The sequence below is a fragment of the Neovison vison genome, chromosome 14, assembly GCF_020171115.1.
Source record: "Neovison vison isolate M4711 chromosome 14, ASM_NN_V1, whole genome shotgun sequence".
Taxonomy (NCBI): domain Eukaryota; kingdom Metazoa; phylum Chordata; class Mammalia; order Carnivora; family Mustelidae; genus Neogale; species Neogale vison.
In genome coordinates, this window is record NC_058104.1 from 11,953,701 (window position 1) to 11,973,441 (window position 19,741).

The 19,741-nt window shown below is 61.6% G+C and overlaps 1 protein-coding gene across 5 annotated transcripts in view; it reads left to right on the top strand.

The window, feature by feature from the left end:
* GTF2IRD1 (GTF2I repeat domain containing 1) overlaps positions 1-19,741 on the top strand; it is a 93,953-nt gene that overhangs the window by 39,434 nt on the left and 34,778 nt on the right. For 4 of the 5 annotated variants that reach the window (XM_044234089.1, XM_044234091.1, XM_044234093.1 and 1 more), the window contains exons 8-18: positions 1,378-1,461; positions 5,412-5,595; positions 8,031-8,056; positions 8,803-8,911; positions 9,872-9,909; positions 10,380-10,460; positions 11,057-11,146; positions 16,923-16,970; positions 17,227-17,247; positions 17,892-17,957; positions 18,631-18,814. In XM_044234089.1, coding sequence (XP_044090024.1) covers positions 1,378-1,461; positions 5,412-5,595; positions 8,031-8,056; positions 8,803-8,911; positions 9,872-9,909; positions 10,380-10,460; positions 11,057-11,146; positions 16,923-16,970; positions 17,227-17,247; positions 17,892-17,957; positions 18,631-18,814 — 931 coding nt within the window. The remainder of the gene's footprint in view (positions 1-1,377; positions 1,462-5,411; positions 5,596-8,030; positions 8,057-8,802; positions 8,912-9,871; positions 9,910-10,379; positions 10,461-11,056; positions 11,147-16,922; positions 16,971-17,226; positions 17,248-17,891; positions 17,958-18,630; positions 18,815-19,741) is intronic. The other variant, XM_044234092.1, reaches the window with a different exon arrangement.

The following is a 19,741-nucleotide window of genomic DNA, read 5'->3' on the forward strand; positions in this document are numbered from 1 at the left end:
GTGTTGCTGTGTAACAAACTGCCCCGGGACTTAGCTTAAACCAGCAAGCGTTTACACGTTGTAGTTCGGGCAGGTCTGGAATTTGGAAAACAGCTTAGCCGGGTGCTTCTGGCTCAGGATTTCTGTGTCATGAGGTTGGACTCGGGGCACCGGCAGCGGCTGCTGAAGGCCGTCTGAACTCCACCTCCTGAAGACGGGAGGGCCACAGAACTACGTGGACGGGTTTTACAAGTACCACGCCATTATTTGGGATTCGTGGATGGGGGTGAAGCGAGATTGCCCAGCAGTGACACTCGGTGGGGGTCTCGGCCTCACCTTCCGTGAGAGGCTCTTTGAGAAGATGTCACCCCCTGAGATCAGAATGCAGACCCCCACGGCCCCACACGGGGTCCATCCCTGGTGCGGTAGCATCACAGGAGGCCGTGGTGGGCAAGGGGTACCAGCTGCGTGCTGGGTGCTTGCTGGGTGATCTCCGGCGAAATGCTCAGCCTCTCTGAGCCTAGTTTGCCGGCCTCAGAGTGGGAATATTGTCTGTGCTTCAAAGCTGCCATGAGGGACGAACTGAGATGTAATATATAAAATATTCAACACAGATAAGCCCTTAATAAATTAAAGATGGGGGACGCCTGGGTGGCTCAGTCAGTGAAACATCTGCCTTCAGCTCAGGTCATGATCCCAGGGTCCTGGGATCGAGCCCCACATCGGGCTCTCTGCTCAGCGGGGAGCCTGCATCCCCCTCTCTGCCTGCCTCTCCCCTTGTTTGTGCTCGCTCTCTGACCGATAAATAAAATCTCTTAAAAAGCAAAAATAAATAAATTAAAGGCGGCATTTATAATGGTGTTACAATGATCCAAATGGTGGCTCTAGTTATTAATAGTAAGTGGAGGCAGAGGCTTTGTTTCTGGGGAAGAGACCAGCAGAGCCGAGGGTTTGAGGGAGGCCATGGGGCCAAGGCCGGGGAAGACCCGGGATGTGCAAAGCCTCAGGGTTAGTGCCTTCGAGGGCAGGACTTGGCGACTCCTCTCGGAGGGCCCCGCAGACCCCCTGCCTGTGTGGGGCACGAGACACGCAGGAGGGACAGGCTGAGCCCGCATTGTACACACCGACCCTGGGGGCCGACAGAGGCAAGAGAAGAGAGCCGGGGAGGGGGGGAGGTCCTCCGAGCACCCTGGATCTGGGCAGGGTCGCCTGCCAGAGGAGGCTGGGTGTCTGAGGCGGCAGTGAACAGGAGAGCTCAGCCCCTCTGTGGGACTCTGGGGGCCTGCAGTGTGGCCGTCTCCGGGGCCCAGGCCCCCATGAGGGGGGAAAGGGGGAGCAGCGGGGCCGTGGCGTCCCTGCCCGGACCCACCCTCCCTCGTACCTCCTGTGTTTTGATAGAGAAGTGGGACGCCTTCATAAAGGAAACCGAGGACATCAACACGCTGCGGGAGTGCGTGCAGATCCTGTTCAACAGCAGATATGGTGAGTGGGCGGCGCGGCCCGCCGCGTGGCCCCCGGCAGCGTGTTGAGCATCTCATTACGTGGCAATCACTCGTGTTCCCTAACATGACAGCGGGAGCCATATGCTGGTACTGGCGTCTGGGGAGGGGGCGGTTGTGTCAATATTTCCCTTCCAGACTTTTCCAGGGGGTGGGACCGTTGGCAGAGCCCCAAGCTGGACTCACCTATAGGGTTGCAGGTTGCGGGGGTGGGGGAGGATGACACCCCGCAGGGGAGACCCAGGAAAGTGGCCGCGACCTCAGGCTCGCAGGTCCCCCGCAGACTGCGCCGTTCCCTGGCCCCTTTGCCTGGCGTGCCCTTGGCGTGTTTGGGGAGCAGACTGCCACGGGTTCCTCGAGTCTCAGCCCGGGCCATGGGGCTCCCAGAGCCCCGATGGGCTCTTCCCTGTATGCGTCCTGCGTTTGACGTGCCTTGTCTGTTTTCCTGTGTCCGCGCCGGGCTCAGAGTGCATGTCCGCCCTCTCTGCCCGTGGGGCGAAGGGAGGGCAGGGTCGGATGCCACCCAGGGCTGCCAACGGAGAGGAGGGGCAGGGACCCTGGGAGCCTCCTGAACATGCATGGTCTAGGAGGAGCACTGTGTTGGGAGTCCACAGCCGCTTGCCCCCGGCAACCAAGAGAGGAGTCGGCTGCCTCCCTCTCTAGCCTTGGCCTTCTCACCTTAAGCAGAAAGGACAGGGTGGGGCTTTTGCCTCTTCCCTCCCTTCTCTCTCCTTCCGTCCTTCTCTCCTCTCCTCCTCTTCCTCCCTCCCCTCCTGCCTTGCTAAAGGAAAACCCTCTCTCTAATGCTTCTGACACCCAAAGAGGGTTTTCCACGGCAAGCAGTGCTCTGTCTGGGTGGCCTCTACAGTTCAGTCACGACACTGACCTCCCGGAGTGACGCAGAGCCTGCAGGTTAAGGACTCAGTCCCATAAGATGGCCCCAGGGCATTTGCTCTGCTGTCCCACTTGGCTGCACATCCATGGTTCCTGCGACAACCCCCCTCCCCACCCAGGTTCGGTCGGTCTGCTGGAACAGCAGCTAGAACCCAGACACGCTTTATCTGTCTTTAGCGGTTTATTATAAAGGATACAGATGAGCAGGGACATGACAGGACACCTAGGGTGAGGTCCAGAAGGGTCTCGAGCACCGGAGCTTCTGTCCTGGGGGGGTTTGGCGTGCACCCCCCTGGCACAGGGGCCGACCAACCCAGAAGCTCTCTGAAGCCTCTTGTTTAGGGTCTTTACAGAGGTCCTATGAAATAGGCAGCTTTGATTAAAATACCGCCCCCCTCCATGATTAGCTCAGTCTTCGCCCCTCCTAGGAGGTGGGGGATGAGGCCGGAAGTGCCCACCCTCTCATCAGGTGGTTGGTTGCCCCGGCAACTGTCCCCATCCTGAGGGCGCTGGGGGCCCGCCCCTCCTTACCATAAATTCTGATGGGCCGAATGGGGCTTATTGGGAAAAACAGGACTCTCTCCTCAGCCCTATCACTCAAGGAAATAACCGGGGGTTTGGGAACACTGAAGACCACGCGACTTCTTAGGTCACCTGTCACCCTTGCCCCCTCCCCCTCTTTTCTCTTCTCACTCATTTACTGGTTCACTCACTTATGGGTCACGAATTTTAAGCGCCCCGCTCCCTACCTCGTGCCAGGCCCGGAGGCCGCCGCGGATCTCAAGGTGCTTGGCAGGTGTCGGGAGAGGTGTCTACGGGTGTGGGCAACCGCGTGCAGTAGGACGGAGTAGTGCACAGTAATACGCAGGGGTGGGGGCCCTCAGAAAGACAGGGCAGCGCAGAAGAAAGCGAGGTCTCCCCAGGCTTGAGGAGTCAGGGATGGCTTCCTGGAGGAGGTGCCCTTTGATCTGCCGTGGGGCTTTGGCAAGCTGCGCCTTCTGGGTTGGGGTGGGGCTGAGCAGGAGGTAGGCTCCGGAGGCCTAGTGAGGAGTCTGGGAGGCCTAGTGAGGAGTCTGGGATGGGCTGAGCACCTTTGATTACCTTTGATGTGGTCTCTCCAGGGACCCACTCCTCCCCACCCCCCTCTTGTCTAGGCAGGTGCGAGCTGGCTGGGAATCTGGGGAGGGCTGCCTTGGGAGCATTCTGCCCCAGCCAAATTGGCCCAGCAGCCGCCCGTCTTCCTGCCTATTGTGTACTCTGGAGGTGTCCAGAACGCTGAGCCTTTCGCCGTGCCAGCCCAGCCCTGGCCTCGCCCCATCCAAAGCCAGGGAGGAGCCCTGGACTCGGAGTGGCTGAGGCCTTGCCCCTTCTCGGGCCAGAGCTTCCCCTGCAGCTGCGCTGGGGAGAAGGAAGTTCCCCGGAGGCCTGGGGACGTCCCGGGGGGTGAGGCCCTCGAGCGGCAGCCTGCGGCATCCCGCACACCCTAGACTAATGGATCTTGCTCCCGGGTCTGCCCTTCTGGTCACCAGCTCTGGGCGAAGGGGCCAGCCGTGGGGCTGGGGGTGCAGCAGCAGGGGTGGGGATGAAGCAGGGAAGAAACGGGGGATCCGCCGCCTCCAGGAGGCCTCCGGAACCCTGTCACCTGGAAGGAGGTTGAGACTACGAGGGACAGAGGCTCCCGCCTGGCGGCTGCGACTTCACCTTCCCAGGGAGCAGAGGCTGGGGGCCAGGCGGGGTCACCTTCTGTCCACCGGGCGTCCTCGCGGCCGAAGAGGCAGGCCCAGCAAGTGACCGCCCGCAGACTCACCGGAGCCGGCGCTCGCTGGCTGGGGCTGGGACTGGGGGGTGGGGGGAGACGCGGTTTGACAGCTGTTGAGATTTCGAGGGTTTAATTTGACAACGAGCTAAGTGTGGCTTCACAGTAGGATCTGGCTGCCAAAGCCGCCGACGCAGACCTGGCTGCATCAACAGGAATACAGTCTTGACGGCGTGCCAGGGAGGGCCCTGGGCAGCTCTGCCCCGTCCCGGCCAGGGTGTGGCCGCAGGGGAGGCCAGCTCGGGGCTGGCACTTGCCGGGACACAGGCAAAGTGCCGTGTGGACAGAGGAGCGAGGCCAGGATGGGGAGGGGCCCGAGGAAGGGCCCCGGGGACGCAGGACCTTCGCGGGAATCGGGAGGGACGAGGCAGGGGGGAACCTGGCCAGGTCTGGAAGGAAGAAAGGAACGAGTCACCACTTCCTAAGCCCGGATTCTGTCTACACTGCCGTTGGCAAAGCTGTCAGTGTCTCGGTTCTGTCCATGATGAGTGAGAGGAAAGCCAGACGCCTCCCTGGAGGAAAGAGCATATCTGGGGGGGGCTGGAGGGGTCCTGCTGAGAAGCTTCCTTCAGCCTTTTTTTCACTCGGGGTGCAGGAAGCAGGTAGCCTGTGTCCCATCCTGTCTGGATCCCAGGCGTGGAGCAGCGACCGCCCCCTGCTCCCGTGGAGCTGACGTTCCGGATAGTGGACGAGCGTATAGATGCATATGCTTATGATGTCGGGTCACAGTAAATGGGGGATAGAAAACAGAGCAGGGTATGCCAGAGAGATGAAAGGGGCTGTTGTCGGCCGATGAGGGGACATTGGAGGAGACGCTTGAGTGGGGAAAGGGAGGAAGAGAAGTGAATGGTGATCTGGGAGAAGAGCATCTCAGTAGCCGGAAAAGCATGTGCAAAGGCCCTGGGACAGGTGTGTGTCTGGCCTGTTAGAGAAGCAACAAGGAGGCTGGAGAGACCGGGGTGAGCTGAGGGGTGAAAGGAGGGACCTCATATCAGAGGTGATGGCATCCCGGTCACATGGGGCCTCATAAGCCCAGGTGGGACTCTGGCTGTCGCTGAGGGGAATGGGAGCCTGTGGGCAGTTTCAAGAGGAAGCGACATGCTGCTGCATGGCCGACTCGGTGCAGGGGAGGGGGCGGGGGAAGGTCACGGTGCCCGCGGCCCTGGGGCCCCGCATGTCCTGCCGCTTCCGTCCCGTGCTCAGCCTTGCCGTTGCCCTTCCAGCGGAAGCCCTGGGCCTGGACCACATGGTCCCCGTCCCCTACAGGAAGATTGCTTGCGACCCGGAGGCTGTGGAGATCGTGGGCATCCCGGACAAGATCCCCTTTAAGCGCCCCTGCACCTATGGGGTCCCCAAGCTGAAGCGGATCCTGGAGGAGCGACACAGCATCCACTTCGTCATTAAGAGGTACGCAGTGGGGGGCGGGGCCCGAGCTTGGGGTGCTGGGGTGTCTGGGGGGCGAGGGACAACAGGGGTGAGGAGGGGGCAGGGGCCCCCAGGAGGCGATGACGGCACAGGGCTGGAGTGAAGGGGTTCGGATGCAGCCAACAGAACAGGCAGGTCTGGGAGGGGGTGTCCGGCTCCTTAACCTGGCAGCTGTACGGGGGGGCCCCCCACTTCCTGGCCCCTTCTGAGGCCTGAACGGGAAACCGAGGCACAGAGCCTGGCCCAAGCCTGGCCCGATCGGTCCTTTGTAAGAGGTGTTTTCCTCCCCCTAATGAAGACCTGAGGCCTTTGAACTTCCTGCCGTGGGAAAGGAGCTCACCTGAGCTCAGGTGCAGCGGGCCGTCTCTCCCCTTCACACCCACACGGGGCTGCCCTACCTGCTGGTGGCTGGATGCCCTTCCCGCCCTCCCAGGCAGCCGGCTCCCCTGGCGCAGGGGTGGGTGGGTGAGCAGACAGGATGCTCTCCGGAGCAGCAGCCCCCCAGGGTGGCTGGGTTTGGTGGGGGGTGCGGGGCGTGAGTATGGGGGAGGGAGACCGCCACTGCCCATCCCCCAGCCTCTGCTCCGGACTCCAACAGGGGAGTTTGCTGGTTGGACCCACCTCCCAGGAAGCATCAGGGTCTCCGGGCAATGCCCAGGCTGCCTGAAACGTTTCCTCCTAATTGCTTAGAGACGGAGGGGTGGCCAGCCCCCTGCCTCGGGGCAGCGCCGCCCCGGCCCCCTCGCAGGCGTGCGTCCGGAGCTCTGTGGGGGCTCGCTCCCGGCGTGTGCCTGTGCTCAGACTGACGTCCGGGACCGAGGGCAAGGACTGTGTTAGTCTCATCGCTGAATCCCCAGTGCCCAGAGCGGCCCCCGGGACACAGCAGCTGCCCAGTGTGTGCGTGCGGGGTGAATGCGGGGAGGCCGGGCGGGGGCGGGGGGTCTGCTCCGGGAGCACAGCGCTGTTCTCCAGCCATGAGAAGGACCTCTGCGGGGTTGCTGGAGGCCAGAGCGGGGTTGCGGAGGTTGGGGGGTGAGGAGCAAGCCGCAGGGGTGGGGAGACTCGGGAGGAGGCCTGGCATGGTGGGCGGAGGGAACGAGGGGCTGCCTTTGGGCTGGAATCGTACCGGCTGAATGTGGGGGCGTGGCGGGGAGCACGGAGGCCGGGATCACCCCGTGTGTCTGAGCGTACGATCGGGGGAAGCAGGGGTGCGGTGGGAAGTCCATGCGGGGTGTGCTGACTTGGAGATGCTCCGGAGATGGGATCTGAGCGTTGTCTGAGCCTGGGCCGGGGAGGGCTCGCCAGGGAGGACACGGCGGTGGGAAAGAGGGCCCCCGTCTGACAGGAGGAGGAGCGTGTCGCCTGCTCCCTTGTGGCAGCGGGGCCGCCTCTGCGCCGTCTCCTGTGCCCTCACGACCCCGACTGTGGGGTCCCACTTGACAGATCATTCTGGAGTGAGCAGAAGTCAGTGGTCACTGCTGACTTCTAGTGTAACTCTCTCCTGCGGCTGCCCAAGTGTTGACTCTTGGGAGGGGGACGGGGGCCTAGGTGAGAAGAAAGTTGCAGGGATGCCTCGGTGTCCCCGTACGTGCCTGACCCTGGTATGTGGGTCCTCACCGTGGCTGACCTTGATCATAAGGTGACTTGATCATAAAACCAGAGTTGAGGCTGGCAGTTCCTCGTACCCCGCAGGGGAAGTGGGCCTCAGAGAGAAAGTCGGTTTTGCCCAGAGTTGGTCCCATGACTGCTGTTCAGCCTCGGGGGCCCCCAGGAGCAGCAGGGGACCCTACCTCTGCCTCCCATGCTGACCCCTTGGCTCCTGTTTACATTTCCCGCTGGACCTGCCTTGGGCACCATTTGGTTCTTGAGTCCAGGCCGGTCCAGGGGGCCTGCCGCAGAGCCGCCCCCGGAGGTGGAGGGGTGGGTGGCCCCAGCTTCCTCGCCAGCCTTCCCTCTGCCGCCCCCATTCCTGGCCCAGACTTGCAGGCATCTTGGCCGGGCGATGCGGGGGTCCCGAATGGCCACAGGCCCCCAGCCGTCCCTCCAGTGCACGGTCTGCGTGCTGATGGCGTGGTCCTCGGGGGCTCCCCTGTTGCCCACTTGCCCGACGGCCTCCCTTCCTGCGGTGGCCATAGAGAGCTCAGGGTGAGAGGAAGCCCCTGGGGCCCCACGATGAACAGGTTGGAGCCTCCAGAACCAGGTGGGGACTGCAGAGAAGTGTTTTGGGGTGCCCGGCTGTTCTGGAACGTGCCGTCTCCTGCCCCCACGTGTGACCAGCCCGGGACCCAGCTCTGTAGCAGTGGTCGTGTGTGTGGGACTCGAGTGAGCGTCCCTGAGGGGCAGGGGGGCCTGTTCCCGAGCCTGGGGGGGTGTCCAGGCCTGCATTGCCCTCACGCCGGTCTCTCCTCTCTCCCCAGGATGTTTGATGAGCGAATTTTCACAGGTATGTGGGGGCAGCCGGTCCTTTCTGAAGTGGCCGAGCAAGTCGGACTGCCAGACGGGAGCCTGGGGCGGGGCGGGCGCCTGAGCTCCCTGGTGCAGACAGCCCCTCGGGAATAACGAAGCTAACATGTGCTATACTATGAAGTGGGTTCTGCTTTTTACCCTGAAGCTCAGCTAGTCGGGGGTGAGGCCTGGCTGCACATGCAGGGCTCAGGGACCCCCGCCGTGGGCAGCACACCCCCGCATGGAGGAAGTGTCAGGCTCTGCCTGGTGCAGCAAAGGGAGCCCAGGTCTTGGGGTGGGCCGTGCCTGGGTTGCGGTTCCGACCCTCCATGCCCCCAGCTTTGTGACCTTGGCCAGGGTCCTCCGGGCCTCGGTTTCCACATCTGTGAAGTGGGGATGGTAATAAGACGCATCTCCCTCCGAGTTCCTGGGAGGGCGGCTTTGCAGTTCAGCCTCAGGGGGCAACTTGGCCTCTTTTCCAAGGGCGCCCTCAGCGTTCCTAGTGAACGTGAGGTCAGGACGGTCATTTCTGGCTGCTGCTTTGTCCTGCAGTCCTCCGAGATCCCTGGCCTTCTCTGGCACTGGGGCCTGCATTCCTCCTCTGCCCAGGACCCATTCCTGGCTTGGCAGAGCCCAGACCAGACCCCAAGAGCCTCCCACAGGCCCCTGTCCGGGTGCCCTGCAGGCGGACGGAGACTGGAGGCCCTTGGCCCTGACCTTCCCCTCCCCCACATCTCTACCCAGGGAACAAGTTTACCAAAGACCCCACGAAGCTGGAGCCAGCCAGCCCCCCGGAGGATACCTCTGCCGAGATCTCGCGCGCTGCTGTCCTCGAGCTGCCCGGGACCGCTCGGTGAGGCCCCCCCGCCCCAGCCCCTGGCCTACTGCCTCCGCCACTCGGGGCTGGTGGTGTGACCCCTGCGGGGAGGGGCAAGGTCTGGGGCTGGCGAGAGGATGCCATGCCTAGAGGCTACGGGCACCCGTGTAAGCACCGTGTGTAAGCACAGGGTCGTTCTGCACAGACACCCCCGCCCCCGACATACACACCCTTGTGTCCTCCCCCGCTGCGGGCCAAGGAGAACCTGAAGGGACAGGAGAGCAGAGTCTCTGCCTACTTTTTTTCCACCTGGAGAGCTCTGTCCCCGCTCAGGATCTCGCCAGCTGTTGCCTCGTGTCTCGGAGGCCTTCCCTGGCCCCCGGACTAGGTCGGGCGTCTGCCCTGCGAGTTGACAAGACTTTGCACTCCGCTCATGGCCGGGTCACCACTGTCCACCAGTGTCCCCCACCCAGGCTCTGGGCTCCTGGGGGCTGGGGACGGCCCATTTATTCCAGCCCGGGCCTCCCCAACAGTGCTCTGTGAATTCATTGGATCATCCGTCTGGGGACCCTGTCCCCCTTTGCTCCCCACCCCTCCTCCCAGGCTTCGGTAGCCCCTCCAGGCTGTATGTACCCCCTCCGCTTTCAATCCGCCCCCTGCAAGCACCGGTCGACCCGCACTGTGCTCAGCTGTGGGGCTCCCACTCTGGCCCAAGCCGGGCCGCAGGTGCTCCCAGCTGGTGGGGAAGGTGGACACCCAGACCGTGTACCCCAGGATACGGAGCATCTCGGCTGGGGCAGCGGGTGACTGCTGGCCTGGGAGACCCCCACCCTGGGCATCTTTCCCGTAGGGAGGACTGTCCTGTGGGGACCAGGGGGGTGAACATGGTCCGGGGTGGGGGCTGTGGAGCCGGCAGCCCCCGTGGGCTCCCGGCTGCCTGGAGGAGGGAGCTAGGGCTGATCCAGGGTCGTTTCTTGGCCTCCTTCCTTCCCACAGGTCCGACAAGAACGGTGTCTCTGAAGACTCTGGGCCAGGTGAGGAGGAGCAGGACCCGCTGTGTGTGTCCTGCGGTGAGAGGGCGTCCACCAGCACCCCCTGTCTCCCCTCCCCGCAGCCTTGGGGAGGAGGGAGCCAAGCTCAGACCATGCGCCCGCAGTACCGATGAGTTACACTGTCCGTCCCTGCCCCCCACGCCCCAGGCCTCTGAGCATGCTGGGAGCTCATCACGGGGCTGGAGGGCCGGGCAGGGTGTGGGTGGCATTGTGGGCGAGTCGGGGCACCTGGATTCTGGCATCACCACTGTTTGCCAGTGTGGCTTCCTTCTGTGGGTCTCAGGGCCTGCCTGATGACCCTCCACTCCTGGGCTGGGCAGGAACTCGGGGCCGGCATGACTTCCTGGGGCGTTACTAATAAGTTGCGGATGGAAGAATGTTCTAGAATGGTTTGCTTTGCCCAGCCAAGCGTATGCCTGCACCTAACTGGATCCCTCATTCCCTCCTCGCAGGAACTTCTGGGGAGCTGAGTGGGCTGAGGCCCATTAAAATTGAGCCAGAGGATCTAGATATTATTCAGGTCACCGTCCCAGGTAAGGGACCGGTGTCTGAAGGGTGCCCTGTGTGGGCCTCCAGGAACCAAGCACCTCCTGCCCCCGGGCTGACCGGAACCACCATGTCCCCTCCTGGGCTATCACCTCTGTCTCCCCAGGGCCAAGAAGGGGTCTCTAGTCAGTCCCGAGAGCAGTGGGGTCTGGCATGCCCTCTCCGCAGCTGGGTCTCCCCCCCGCGCTGACGGTCCTGTCTCTTGCTCCAGCCTTCTTAAGGGTGCCCCCTACACGCACAGCCTGCTCTCTCAGGCCTTGCTCCCCTGGGATTCAGAAGGCAGGGGGGAGGAGAAGAGGTACGGGAATAGGAGGGTCAGACTTGAAGGCCCGGGAGCCTCAGTGTCCACATCTGTGCAAAAACAGGGTGGACGTGGTCCCCGGAGGCTCAGTGTGGGATCCCACACCCCCTCGGGCCCCGGCCAGGCCTCTGACACAGCTGTTCACTAAAGCTGCCCTCCCGGAGTTCCAGGGGCACGACTTCCTGAAGGGTCCCCCTCTGCGGGCACGTGGGGCTGGGGGTCCCCAAGGGACCATGATGGGGTGGGACAGGCAGAAGATGCTGGTGTCATTTTTGTCTCCAGACCCTTCGCCCACCTCTGAGGAGATGACAGACTCAATGCCTGGGCATCTGCCCTCAGAAGATTCTGGTTACGGGATGGAGATGCTGACTGGTAAGAAATGGGCTGGGGGCTCACCTCCCGGGGGCGTCATAGGGAGACGGGGTGGGCCAGGACACCCCCAGGGAAAACCCAGTGTGTGCCTGACTCCCTGCGCAGGCTGGGTTCCTCTCTGGAAACCTGCAGTCGGTCTTGGTTTATATGAAGTCTGGCTTCTGCATCTTCCCCAGGAACCCCCACGTGAATTAACTTGTTCTATTATTCAGTGACTGTTTACTGAGCACCTACTGTGTTCCAGGAGGTCCTGTCTGAGGTGCCGGGGCCAGAGCAGTATACCAGACAACCAAGGTCCATGTGCTTCTAGTGCAGGGAGACAGAGTAAGCAAATCAAGAGGGGAAAGAGAAAGTCAGGGTGGTAAGTGCAGTGGGGGGCACAAAGCCAGAAGGGGGAGGCATGAGGGCCAGGGGTACAGTTGTTATTATAGGACTTAGGGGGTCAGAGAGGACCTCACTGAGAAAGTGACTTTGGAGCAAAGACCTGAAGGTGGTGGGAGCCATTGGATGTCAGGAAAGAGCTTTGCAGGCGGCAGGAATAGCATGTGCAAAGGCCCTGTGGTCGGTTGTGCCCGGCATGTCCAAAGAGAAGCAAGGTGGCCGGGGTGGCTAGCACAGAGTGAGGTGGGGAGAGCAAGGTCAGGGAGGCAGGTAGGTGATGGGTGTGGGTTATGCAGGGCAAGTACGTCAAAGGAAAGAATGGGGGCATGACTCCGCGGAGACGGAAGCCTCCTCACGGGGTGGTTGGAGCTAATGAGTGACGTTTTAACCATGTTTACTCCGATCATGGGGTTCAGGATAAACCACAGGGGACAGAGGACAAAGACAGGAACAGACTATTGCAGTATCCTAGCCAAGAGGACTGGCCCAGCAGGTAGATAGCGGCAGGGGAGGTGTGGGCTTCTCTAGGTCTCGTGTTTTTAAATTCATTTTGGAAATGTTCAAAAACACGTAGAATTGAAACCAGTAGCTCTCATGCGCCCACCTCCCATCTCCAGCCATTGTCAACAGATGTCCTGTATTTATCATGGATAATAAAAGAAAAAAAAAGGTCTTTTTTTTAAAGGTTATTTCTTTGAGCAGCACCTGGGTGGCTCCGTCAGGATCCTGGGATTGAGCCCGATGTCGGGCTTCCTGCTCAGTGAGAATTCTGCTTCTCCCTCTCCCACTCCTTCTGCTTGTGTTCCCTCTCTCTCTATCAAACAAATAAGTAAAATCTTTAAAAAAAAAAATTAGATTATTTGAGAGAGAGTGTGAACCACCGTGTAGGGAGGGGCAGAGGGATAGAGAGAATCTCAAGCAGATGCCATGCTGAGCGCAGAGCCCGACGTGGGGCTCGATCCCACGACCCTGAGATCCTGATCTGAACCGAAAATCAAAAGTTGGGCACACAATTGACCGAGCCGCTCGGGCGCCCCTAGGTGATATTTCTTAGGAGTTGGTTATCCGGAAGACGGATGGTATGTTACGTATGGGACACAAGGTTCACAGAGAGGCTAGAAAATGACGTTAGTACTCAAATAATTAAAACTTGGAAAGCTTTGTAAATACAGGATACCGGCGGGGCCAGGCCACGAAACTCAAAAAAGGGGACTGGACTGGCTTCTGTTTGTTTGCCGTGTGTGCAATATCCGGCGTGGGCCCGGTTGGGAGCGGAAGACGGGGGTGCCCGGGGATGGCATTCAGAAGCATACAGCAGGCCACGTTTAAATGACCAGCGCAGGGGCGCCTGGCTGGCTCAGTTCATGGAGTGTGGGACTCCTGATCTCAGGGCCGTGCGTTCGAGCCCCACCTGGGCAAAGAGATTACCCTGAAAACAGTAAAATTAAAAAACAGGGCAAAGAGGTCTCAGAAACAGGACGTTCAGCGTGAAACGCACCTGCAGAAGGGCAGGAATGACAGCATTGGTGGAAGTTTGGAAAAGTTTGGAAACATCAAAACAGTGTTGTTGCATGTTTCATTAAAAAATCAGGTGCAAAAAAAAATAAATAAAAAATCAGATGCAGAAATGACCAGACGCTAATAACACACTCCTTCTGGCCGGTGGGCTCTGGGGTGTTTATTACAATAGTCTTCTGCGTGCTTTGCTGCACTTGAGAAATCCATACCCCCCCCACACACACACACCAAAAGTAGACTCATGACTGGAAAAGTGGAAGGTTTTCTGCCGGCCCAGCCCAGTGGCGCCGTGTTTGCGGCGGCGGAGTAAAAGCAGAACGTCTCTGCTCCTCGTCTGCTCCCGTCTGTTGGGGGAATGTTCCGGAAACAAGAGCAGGAAGAGGACCCGGGAGTCCAGCCCAGCAAGGCGACGTGTGGGGGTCCGCGGGCTGTGGTCCCCCACCTACAGCACCGGAGAGGTTGCGGGGAACAGAGTCTGAGCCGACGACCGTGGAAAACCGACTTCCGGAGGAGGGTCTGTCCAATCTGCAGACGGGCAGAGCCCGTGCCCGTTGTGGGTTCGGTTCTGGATTCAGTGTCCACATGGACGACCAAACCACGAGAAGAGACTCATTCATCGGGACCTAGTCGGCTCGTGGGACCCCAGGATCTGGGGCCGATCGCGGGCCAGCTGGAGAAGCGGGGACCACGGGGACCCCAGCCTCCTCTGGGGGGCTTTCCCACGGTGTCCCGGGAGGGGACTCTGTCCTTCTGTTTCATGGATCAGTCAGTCGGGGAAAGGTAGTTCAGGCGGCAAGATTCTGCCCTGGTAGGTTCCTTGGGAGAGGACAGGCAGTGCACCCAAGAATAACGTTACCGTGGCCTGCAGAGACCAGAACGCTGGCCTGGAACCCGCAGGAAAAATTCACAGCCCGAGGACACGTGTCGTATAGGTAAAGCTCCCCAGGGAACAGGCTCGGAGCTGGCGTTTAACAGGTGGGGGGGGTTCCCAGGGGCTGCCCTTAGGCTCAGCATCTATGTAATAGGGGATGGGTGCGTGGGGGGCCGAGAGGGAGGCGGAGGCATGTCCCGGCCCCACCGACAGCCTCTGCCGACCCCGTGGGAAGCTCCGCGGCCAGAACGGGCCCTTGGCGTTGTTCGGAGTTGACCTGGGGTATCCTCCATCGGTCGCGGGACGGGAGTCGCCCCAGAAGGGGACCCGAGGGGGGCAACCCAGTGTCCGCGGCAACACGGATGGACAGTCGCGCGCAGAAGAGACAGCGGGCCTCGTGACGACGCACCGCCTCGGGAACGGGAAGGGGACACCTCTTCTGCACCCCTGAATGGGGCGGGACCTCTGCTGTGCGTGTTGGGGAAGGGATGCCCTTCTGGTGCTGGTGAGGAGGCAGTGTGCCGAGTTGATTTTTCCAGAAATGGATCAACGTGACGAGGGGTCAGAACGAGCACCCCTGGGAGTCCCCGGGGTCCGGTCCTTGGAAATGACCTGAAACCCGGACAGCGTCTTCTGCACGGAGGAGTTTGCGACCATGTCACTGGTAACAAAGGACGGGGACCTGTTGGTGGCATCCCCCCGACGGACTGCCGGCAGCCCCCCAAAATCGGCAGCGAGTGGGGAGCCGGTGAAGGCGCTGGGCTGTTGTGTTGGCAGCTGTGGAAAGCACCGGAAGATGGAAGAAAGTGCTGGAACGGTCGCTCTGGGAGGTGAAGGGGCGTATCTCTTTGTCTGCTCCGGGGGTCGGGATGGGCTTCTGATACCGTGGCCGTGAAGACAGACTGTTCTCGTTGGGCTGGACGGGACCGGACTTGACGACAGTCTGTGGAGCAGTGGGGTGACCCGAGGCTCGGGATGAGCTGACAGAGGGGCCTGGCCGCCCAGGTCGCAGTGCCCCTTAGAGAGGATCACGCGTGTCCGTCTCCGTCCGGACCGCAGGGGGCTGGGCGGCCACAGACCAGCAGACCTACGGGAATGGCTTCTCCTCTTTGGCGTGACAGAGAGTGGGAACCTGAGGTCCCGTCTGGCCAGTCCACCTCCCCAGTGGCACCCAGCCTTGGGCTGGAGCTCAGGTTTGCTGACTGCCCGTCTGAGGTGCCTTTCCCAGCACCACACTCGAAACCGAGGGAGTAGGAAGATGCTGAACCACCGTGGATTAGAACGGGGTATGTGTGTGCGTGTGCTTTTTCTGCTGACACGTGTGCATTATAAAATAAATGACGCAGGGCTCGGCGACCTAAACAGGAGGCACTTCCTTCCCCCTCCTGGAGCCGCTGCCCGTCTCGCGTCCTTCGGCCTTCCCGTGTCCTTTCTCTGCACGTGTGCGAATGCCTGTGGCTAGGATTGTGCACACATTGTCCCTCCCTCCCTTCCCAGAGGCCGTGGACGTCTCTAGAGCACAGGGGTCCTTGGCGTGCCCTCGTTCGTGTCTGGAGGGGGTCGCCACTTACTCAACAGTGGAGAATGGGGGGGCGCGGCGAGCCGGTGAATAACCCAGCCCCCGCGTCTGGGTGGAGAATCTGGCAGGTTCTCCACGTTTGGAATTTGGGACCCCAAAGCACATGGGTCACAGCCCCCCACTCAGGCGTGGCCCCAGCCCTACAGAAGCCCCTCCTTCGTGGGGCCGAGGATACCTGGATTCGGGGGGGAACGGAGGGGGCGGGTCCTCTCCTGCCCTCCAGAACCTTCCAGCGCCTTCTACGTCGAGTCCCAAGCCTCAGGCTTGTCTGGGGATCCGAGGTACAGGCTCATTTTTCCCTCCGTCCCGAGCGAATGTGGACTCCCGGCAGCTCACCCGGGATCAGCGCCTTTCCTTCCGGCTCACCGTCCCGCCTGGGACAGGGGACCGTGCCTCGTCTCCCTTGTCAACACGTGCGCCTTCCAGGAGGTGTCAGGAGAGCACATGGGCGCGGGCCGGCGGCCGGGAGTCTGGCAGACCCGGGCTCTGCCTGTCCCTCTAGCTCGGCTGCCCGTCCTGGGCTGAAACAGGCCCTCGGAGGCGCTTAGGCACAGTGGCAGCGAGCTTCCCCGGTTAGAACCCCTCCTGGTGGTTTCCAGTGCTGACCAGCCCTCGAGGCCTTCCTGGGCCCAGCCCTGGCCATAAAGGGCTGCTGCGGAGGGACGCCGTGTAGCGTGGCTGTTTTCACGGCCCCCCACGTTACGCCTCCCTCCCTGCCTCTCCCCGACTGCTTTTCTAGACCCTCATCTCCAGCCCAGGTGCTCACCTCCTCCAGGAAGCCTTCCCTCCTCTCCCTCAGCAACAGGCCAGCACAGGTCCCCACCCCCATACAGCTTCAGTACTCCCCTTCCTTGTTGACGGGCCGCGTCCTGGCTGTCTGGGGACAAGGATGGGTCTGTTGCTCTGAGCTCAGGCGAAAGTCCGTGCCATCGCATCAGAGAGCCCCGCGGACGCCCTGACCTGGGGTCGCTCCGTGCCCCTGGGCCCATTTGCTCTCCCCTTATCGAACCGTCTTTCTTCGCGGCATCCCTGCTGACGGGCCGTCCGTGTCCGATCTGGTGTCACAGCAGGAGAATAGGGCTTTGCCTTGTCCCTGCATGTCCTCGTGTCGAGGGCAGAGCCTTGCACACAGAAAGAAGGACCGACCCACACGGGTCTGGTCTCCAGAGGGTAGGAACCGAACGTGCTTGCACACGTGGCTCTGCACACGTGGCTCTGAACACGTGTTTGGACACGTGGCCTCTTTGTGTGAAGACAGGGGTGGGGGTGCCCGTACAGCATCAAGGTCCCTGACCCCATCGGAGGGGGGGGCGCTGTGCTCTGCCCCAGAGTCAGCCTGCTGCACCCCACGTTTCGGCCTGACCTTTGCGGCACAGGGCCCGGGAGACCATGCCCGTGGCTTCCTGGCATCCTCTGTTCTCTTTCAGAGAAAGGCCCCAGCGAGGACCCGCAGCCCGAGGAGCGGCCTGTGGAGGGTGAGGCGCCGTCCGTTCCCTTCCATCCCATCACCCGATCTGTCTCCCCCAAACTCTTCCTCTCCCCGGTGTTTCTGGTTCTGTCCACGCCATCACTCCCCAGCCCCCCGTTTGGAGGTGGGAGTCCTGTGGGCTGCCCCAAAGTGGGGGGAGGCCGATAGACCCGTGTTCTAGAACGAGGAGACACCTGGGCAGAGGCATACGCAGCTCGTTCTGGTTAAGGGAAATACAGAGCGTTTTCCATCTTTATTTTTAGACACGCACCCGCTTCACAAAGGTTTTAAGTCTGGAGTCCCAGCAAGTTGCACGGAGGCCGGGAAGCGCAAAATCGGCTTTGTGTCCAACAGCCCCGCGCATTCTCAGGAACAGTGCTCCTTCCCTTCCCGCTGAGCGAGTGTTGTGCAGGAGGAGAGATCAAAGCGGGGATGGGTCCCTTTCCTCTTGGGAGTACCTGCCCCTGGGACGGAATCGGAGTGGGCGTGCAAGGAGAGAAGGGTCCTTTCCCTAAACCCCGGCCCGACCTCCGTGCGGGGGAGGTTGAAACCCCACCGCCACCTGGGGGCAGCGTACTCCGTGCCGGCCGGCCGTTCACCCACTAGCTGAGTCACTCCCTGAGCCGGTCTAGGATGACTTACACGCTTCGAAAGATGTGTGGTTCTGCTTAGGCGGCAGAATCTTCCACACCTTTACACCGTAGACCTGGCTTTAGAAGCAGACAGTTGAGTTCAGAAATTGTGGACCCGTCCGGGGGTGCCGTTTCTGAGGAAGTAGCTTTCCTGTTACCACCACGGCCCCGGCCTTCCCGCATTCCAAGGTCCCAATGCAGGGTCATTCTTGGTGCCGGCAGAGCTGGGACATGAGCTGCGAAGCGGGGTCGCGCTGTCCCCGGGGAGGCCCAGCAGGCTGCCTTTTGCCTTCCAGACAGCCACGGAGACGTGATCCGGCCCTTACGGAAGCAGGTGGAACTGCTTTTCAACACGCGATACGGTGAGCCAGGAGCCGGCCGGGGCCCCCGGGCAGCGCACCCTCCCTGCGGCGGCCCCGTGTGCCGAGGGACTTTGGGTCCCTCCTGCTCCCTGCCCTGGGACGAGGCAGGGAGGAGACCGAGGGGTCAGGGCGCACGGGGAAGGGGATGGGGACACCCAGGGAAACCATTCCTCCTGCCACGCGGCCCCCGGCCTTTGCCACCTGCCCGCTCCCGGTCGGCCTTGGCCTCGGGTTGGAGAACCTGTTCTGTCCACTGCGTAGCTGCCCCTCCGTCCTCATGGACACCCTCCTTCGGGGTCCTCAGGAGGACACATACCCAGCAAGACCCTTCCCACTCGAGAGTCCGGGAACAAGGATGGGGGTGGGGCAGGCAGGGGAGGCTGTTCTTTTATTAGGCCCCAGTGGCTTGCTGGGCACTGGCCGGAGGCTTCACGCACGAAACCAACCCCTGCGTCCTTGTGTCCCATCCCCTCTGAACTCCTGGTCTCTTACCCGCAGGCTGGGGTCACAGTACCCACCTCTCAGGGTTTGGGGGGGGTCAACTCAGCACTGACTCTCGAGGGAGCCCTGCCACCTGCTTCCCCACCCCCACCCCCGCAGACGCGGGAGGCTGGAGCCGGGGCTCGTGGCCCCCGTAGTCCCAGATGGCCCTACAGCAGCCGTGTCTCCGCAGCCAAGGCCATTGGCATCTCGGAGCCCGTCAAGGTGCCCTACTCCAAGTTCCTGATGTACCCAGAGGAGCTGTTTGTGGTGGGGCTGCCTGAAGGCATCTCCCTCCGCAGGCCCAACTGCTTCGGGATCGCCAAGCTCCGGAAGATCCTGGAGGCGAGCAACAGCATCCAGTTCGTCATCAAGAGGTGAGGCCCGGCCGTGTCCGCGGTGGGGGACGGGTCCAGTGCAGGGAGTGGGGGGAGCGCCAGAGCGCCGTCTTGGTCTTCACGTCGGGGCAGGCTCTTACGGTGTTTCGGAACAGTGGGGTGTTAGGGAGGGTTTCGCCCCAGTTGGGCCAGCGGGAGGTTGCCCAGATCCTGCCCGGGCCTGCCAGACCCAAAGCAACTCGCCCGTGTGTCTCCACGTGGAATGGGAATCTGCCCGCCAGCTACCTCTCCTGGACCGTTCTGCACGTTCTCTGGGCGTGTGTGGGTATCCAGGGCCGGGGGCACCGGGGTGCTGCTGATGGCGATGGCCCCCAAATTGGGAGATTCGTGGCATACCTTCATGGCGGGTGATGGGGCGTGGGGCAGAGTCCTGTCCCCCGAGGCCCTGGTTTGCACCAGGAGGAACAAGAACGAGGGGGCTCCAGAAGACTCAAACAATGCACGTCTTGAGTTGGCCTGTTTTGTGGGCTAAGACTATCATATAATGTCAGGGAGAGATAAATGCTAGAACCTGGGGTCTGGGGACAGAGAGGGGCAGGAGGAACCTATCTAAGGTCGCGAGGCATGCCGATATCTGGTGAGAGAGTATTTAGGCAGCGGGAAGAGCAGGTGCAAAGGCCGTGGGGCAGGGCATGGTTGCGTGTTTGAAGGCCCATGATACACTGGTATGGCTGTGCACGGTGAGTGAGGAAAGGGTGGTAAAGCCCAGGAGGGAGCGGGGTTGGGATCACGGAGGGTCTCGGCCTGGCTAAAAGAGTTTGGATTTTATTTTACATTTAATGAGAACTCACTGAAAGATTCCAAAGAGACTATGACATGATCTGGTCTTTTTTTTTTTTTTTTCTTTCTCTTGCTGTGAGATAGAAGGGGGCTTTGGGGTTGTGGGCAGGGCGGAAGCAAGGACCA